Source organism: Pecten maximus, chromosome 12 (genome assembly GCF_902652985.1).
Source record: "Pecten maximus chromosome 12, xPecMax1.1, whole genome shotgun sequence".
Taxonomy (NCBI): Eukaryota; Metazoa; Mollusca; class Bivalvia; order Pectinida; family Pectinidae; genus Pecten; species Pecten maximus.
The window spans coordinates 27724535-27730534 of NC_047026.1; the positions used below are offsets into that span (position 1 = coordinate 27724535).

General features: G+C 35.4%; 1 protein-coding gene across 1 annotated transcript in view; it reads right to left on the reverse strand.

The window, feature by feature from the left end:
* LOC117338962 overlaps positions 1 to 5527 on the reverse strand; it is an 86295-nt gene extending 80768 nt beyond the window's left edge. Inside the window, exons 1-5 of the mRNA XM_033900327.1 lie at positions 5361 to 5527; positions 4651 to 4784; positions 3073 to 3223; positions 2797 to 2975; positions 1050 to 1344 (exon numbers count right to left, since the gene is read on the reverse strand). Coding sequence (XP_033756218.1) covers positions 1050 to 1344; positions 2797 to 2975; positions 3073 to 3223; positions 4651 to 4784; positions 5361 to 5404 — 803 coding nt within the window. The 5' untranslated portion in view covers positions 5405 to 5527. The remainder of the gene's footprint in view (positions 1 to 1049; positions 1345 to 2796; positions 2976 to 3072; positions 3224 to 4650; positions 4785 to 5360) is intronic.
* Between the last annotated feature and the right edge of the window lie 473 nt (positions 5528 to 6000).

The window sequence follows — 6000 nt, forward strand, 5'->3', positions numbered from 1 at the left end:
CAATAAAAGAAAGAAAAGAAAGTATTGACAACACAAACTATTTGGGCCCCAACAAAACATGTACCTAATGAAAATATAGAGTATATTTAGAGTAAATATGAGTAAATTCCTACCTGAGTCTTTCCAGTGGGATATGCAGCAAGAACAACTTTACAACTGTTACCTCATTATATCCATAGTTTCCATCGAAATATTTTCCGTGTCTTCGTACAAATGTATTATTTGTGCACGTGCCATAACGCAATTAAAACGTGATAAAACCGCACAACAGCCCTAGTGTAGTGTAGACAATAGGAAAACACCCGAGGAGTGCTAGTGTAGAATACGAGTAAAAATCGGAACTCCTCGGACTGTTTACTTGTTATGAAAATTGCTGCACCCACGAAAAACACGTGAGAAGATGGATAGAGTATTTGGGATTAATTCGTTATGCATTTTCAAGCATTTATTTGGAGACTTTATTTTCAACAAGATTTGAAAGATAACTGAGAGACACTGACCATCTTTCTGCTCAAGTTACAGGTAAGTGCTTCTGTTTGGTGTCGTTCGCGAATACAGTTGTAGTGTAGAAGATACAAAGTGTGTCACTGTGAACACCTGAGGTTAGAGTGAATGCGAGTGTGACGAAGCACGTTCTTTTTATAGCAGCGGCGGCTTGGTTGTATCCACGCGTAACAAAAAAGAAAAATGTCTGCCCGTCCTAAGATAGGACACTACCATAACTGGGGATTGTCTCGGAAACGATTTTTGGAAATCTGTACAGGTATTTTTTTTTTATTTCAATTGGATGCTTTTTAACTTGCACTGTCAGCTTTAAACCACTAGTGAGGAAACCATTATTTTAATTTTCAGATTTATGAATATAAAGAAAAAATATGCACACTTTGTCCATATTTTCATTTACTCTTTAACGTGTGGAAAATAGACTATTTCTGATCGAGGTCAACATTGTTAAGATTTAGTATGGTGTTTAGCACCGCGCCAATGTACTTCTTATCCATCCGAGATATGTTAATAAAAGTATAACCTATGGGTTTTCAATTAAATACCTGCACACAAGGATCTGCCGATTGGGTGGTATCGATGACGCATTACGAGGATCATGGGGATAAGGCATGTGAGAAGTGACATTTTCGTTAGTGCTTGATCCATTCATACGTAGGCCACTGGTTTCATTAGTGAACAGGCCACTGTCTGTAGAGTCAGACCCATCAAAGCTCCTTATATCGATATTATGGAGCAAGCTCAACGTTCCCATCATATGAGTGTAGAGCAGGGACCCGTATGCATTGTAGGCATGGAAAAATGCTGGCAAGGCACAAATCTGCCCACCACTGCTGTCGGCTGAAAAACGAAATGAATTTAAAATCAAGAAAAATCGTTAACATATCAACAATGAACTATATCGAAAATATACGTGTTGCCAAAAAAGTGGACCCTCGATAATCCGAAAACATTCGTTCCCAGTCCAAACCGTCCGGATTACGAGTTTTCCGGACTGCCGAATTTCGTGTACCAGGTCAAAAAAATTGTCGTGTAAGAGTTATCTCCCTTGATTATATAGGCCTACAATCCGGGACGTTTCATAAACACGTCTAATTGTCAGACTTTTTAATAATAAATATACTTATGTTTCTGATATGTTTTTTTTTTTGCTTTGTTTTGTAGAAAGTTTCTTGTTTTTTTTTTTTTGTAGAAAGTAAAAAATAAACTGTTTTTAAAAGAACATGTAAAGTGAACGTTGTTTTATTTATAGCGGGCATATGTGACCTACAAACAACACACATGTGTCACGTCTCGGAGGTTCACAAACAAGTAGAAATTACAAACGTTAAATACCTTAAATAAATTACCCGGATTTTACAACTTACCGTCAGTCCATGTTTTTTTTATGATTTTTACGTACCAGAAACCCCAAGCTATCTATTTAAAAGTACGCGACACCAGCGAGAACTACCCAAGATGTCCGATAATTATTAAACCCGTATTCACTTAACAATGTGACGCTTAGTTAAGTATCAGACGACTATTGACTAATGTGTGTGTAATCAACCCAGTTCTTGTGATCACTGCTTAATACGTACATGTGTATGTAATTAATAACATGCATCTTTCAATGAGTCGTCGTTTCACGTAACGGTGTTACAAAGCCGATATCCGTGTTTACCCAATACAAGTGTTAATGCTGTTAATTACCAATCATAAATTTATTACATGCATTTGAGATTGATTAATTATCGTATCACGTACTGTATGTTTGTGCATAAATTCTGTAAAATTTAGGTCGTAGAGAAAAAGCAATGTACCGTTATAAAAACAAAAACTACTCATTGTAGCACAGGTAAACACCCGGGGCTATGACCTGGCAGCGGTCGCTATGACTACGCACAGTGTCAAGCGATAGTCTGTACAGCTGTCGACACGGGTGACTTGCCTCGACATTTTTTTCTCCTCGTGGTGAAAAAATCGTCCGATTATTGAGGGAAATTTACTAATGAAAAGTACGTTCCGTTCCCAAAATGGGCTTCCGGAAACGGAATCCGAATTTCCGGACTGGTGAGTAAAAATAACGTTACGGAAATCCGTTCCCGTGCATTTCCGTCCGGACTGTGAGTTTTCCGGACTATCGGCGTCCGGATTATCGCGGGTCCACTGTATTGCTACAACTAACATCACAGATTCAATTTTATTCAAAATCTATGTTAATGCAGTATCAGTCAAAATACCTCTTTATGATTTAAAGTTATCAATTAAAGAAATAGGAAAACCCCGCAATCCCTCAGTCGCTAATTTTACCTGGACATGTGTCTGCATCAAAGGCGACAGATGAATCAATCCTGGTTAATGACGTGTTCATACTCTTGACATATTGTGAGATGACAGGTATAGCCCATTTATTCATATAAGCACTACTACAGTTATATCCTTTGTTTCTTGTGGAATTCACTACACATTGTAAGCTCACGTTGTATAACCTGAAATGAATAATTTGATTTTCAACAGTGATCATAAAACACACACACACAAAGAAAACAAAATATAAATAAAAATGTACAATGTCTGCCTACTTACTTGCATAATGCTAGGTGAGTGACATTCCTGTTTACTCCAGTATTTATCATACCATCTTCCATCAGAGCTGTTACTAGCAGATGCATGCAGTTAGTCCAGTTCTGATTGGCAACTGATAATTGTCCATAGCTGCTACATACATTATTCGTACCTATAGAAATACAAGTCATTTTTATTCAAGATGGGAATCACGTGTGAACATTTTGCAATAAAATGACTTGGATTCGAGATATAAATATCATTTCAACAAGTTGTTATACAATCGATGACAAACATAAAAGTCAATCAAATAAAATCATACCTCGCAGTCTATATAAAAAGATTTTTTGTTTGTTTTGCAAAGCTAAACTGTCAGACATTTGCTTTCTGCAAATCAATGGGCACAACTAGGGACCGAAGGAAACACACATATGAAGTTTGAGACAAGGGGGACCTACATATGAAATCTAAGAGATATATGATGAACTTTGTGTGAATACGAAATCATCATATTAAACTTCGGCTTTCAGCCATTTTGTTTTCTGTATCATATTCAAATTCCATATTTGCTGCGGAATTATAATACCAGTTTCAATTCTTGTGTGAGAATTGATTCGTTTTATTTCAATCCAAAATAATTCTTTAGATAAGAATCATGGTCATAATTAGATAACCACTTTCTCCTTGTCCTTTGAAAAATCCATTACATTAGACCCAGTGACCTTGATCTTTTGAAAGTTGACTTCTTGCTTAATTCCGACCTACTTTGCTACATAATTTCATAACAAAATGTTTATCAGTAAAGATACAAAATTTACGTTCATATTTGACAGTGACTTTGACCTCTGCCCCGTCGACCTCGACCTTTCGTCAGCTAAATACTTGCCACATTTTGTGAAAAATAATATTCCAGAGGCCATTATGATTGCGTATGAATTTTAGGTCAATGTGGATCCTAACGGAAAAATTTAACATGACTCATTTATTCATATAAAGGAAACATTAAAAGTTTGATAAAATCCTAATCTGAAATGTGCGTCGGGATGGTTACATATACATACAACCATATTGTAGGTACCATTATAATAGATTATGCATTAACAGAGAAATTTTAAGTTTAACAGAAATGATGACGCCGCTGCAGACTCCGTCGCCGTAGCAACTGCTGCGGAAAATAACGTTTCGCTATGCAACTCCATCACACGCGATACAAAAATTAATACCTGTGCTTCTCAATAAATGGCTTCAACAAACTTCAATTGTCGAAATTCAAGATGGCCATCTGTCAAAATGAAATGGCTTCAGGTAGAAACCATGCAGAATTTATTAATGAAGATTGAGAAAAGTCCTTCCAGTACTGCTCAAGAAATAGCGATAATAGGGATTATCTACATACAGACGGACAAGGGACGAATGACGGGCCACGGAAGTAGAGAGTTTTGAAAAGCCGAGGTAGGTAAATATTGCTGATTACTTTCACAATAATCAAGTCAAATGCTTCATTTTAGTAATGTAAAATACTACCAATTCATTTTAACTGGACTACTATGTTTCCTTTTGGCCGGTAAGTAATTTTTCGTATCACTTTCATTTACTTACAGTTTTCCAAAGTGACGTTCTTTCCAAATATGTTTATCGAGTTTCTTTTCAACACATCCTTGACATTGTGGCAGGTTGTATTAGCCCAATCCTTCATTGTATCATCCACACAGTTCTTCTTCCAAGCCACAACCCTTTAACATTGAAGCTTAACAATTCAGAATCATCAGTGGTATATACTTTTTTATTTCTATTGATCTGTCTCAAACATAATGATTGTCAACTGTATGAACCGAGGGAAACCTAAACTTGGAATTCTAGGACAATCATTGAGGTATTTTTCTGACCAAGAGAAATTATTGCAAACACAATTTTAAAATTGAAAATATGCAAATAAGGACTAAATTATTTAAGGGCAGACAGACGGAAGATCATCTCTAAAAAAGACACTATGAATTAAGTATGATCTGAACAGTCCCGAAACTGATGGTAGGATAATAGTGAAACATAAACGCTGTTTCGTCCATATTCTAATTTCAAATGTACCAATTAATATCGAATGCAAAAATCCAAGCCTCACAGATAACAGTACAGATTTTGACAAACTAATTTAGCGCAAAAACGCTACATATAGGCTGTTTTCAGTTCATATTTGGTATAAACCATTACATATAAATCGTATATTAATTAAATGTTTCATAAATCCATGCTGTTTACAAAACTAAGTTTTCTTTTGTTTATTTCTATCATGCTAATTTTTTACTACTTACCCACATGTGTCGTTCATCATCAAATGCCTTTCTATATCAGACATATGCTCCGGCCGAATATTACAGTTATACTTGGCGATGTACTCTATGCTATTATTCTCACATGGTAAGCTCCCAAGTGTCTTCGTAATATTTTTAATGTGACTGCCATTCAGATGTCTATACTGAACATTGCCTTCATACACTGGAAAATACAAAATGAATTAATGAACGTTAAATCATTTAAAACTTTTAACAAGCTGACTAATTTAGAATCACCACCTTGATATTAGATCAGGTGATTTTGACAGAAAAACATCGAAAAGAAAACATCAAAACGAACACTCTTGATATCAAACATATTACATGATTTACTGATATAATAAAAAAAAAACTCATGATACATATTTCAATATTCAATGCGAAATTATTTAACATAGTTCATACATTTCATATCAAACACAATCAATTGCAAATCAAGGACATCTCGCACGGTTAAATCATTTAGAAAGTAATTGATTACGGTAATCCTTTCATTGTCCCCGATCAAATCATTCTTAAACTACATATGTATAAGGAATTAAGAAATCTTCTGACTTCTACAGAACAAGCCATGGAATTATTCACGAAATTCATGCTAAACCAGTCATGATTTATCTAG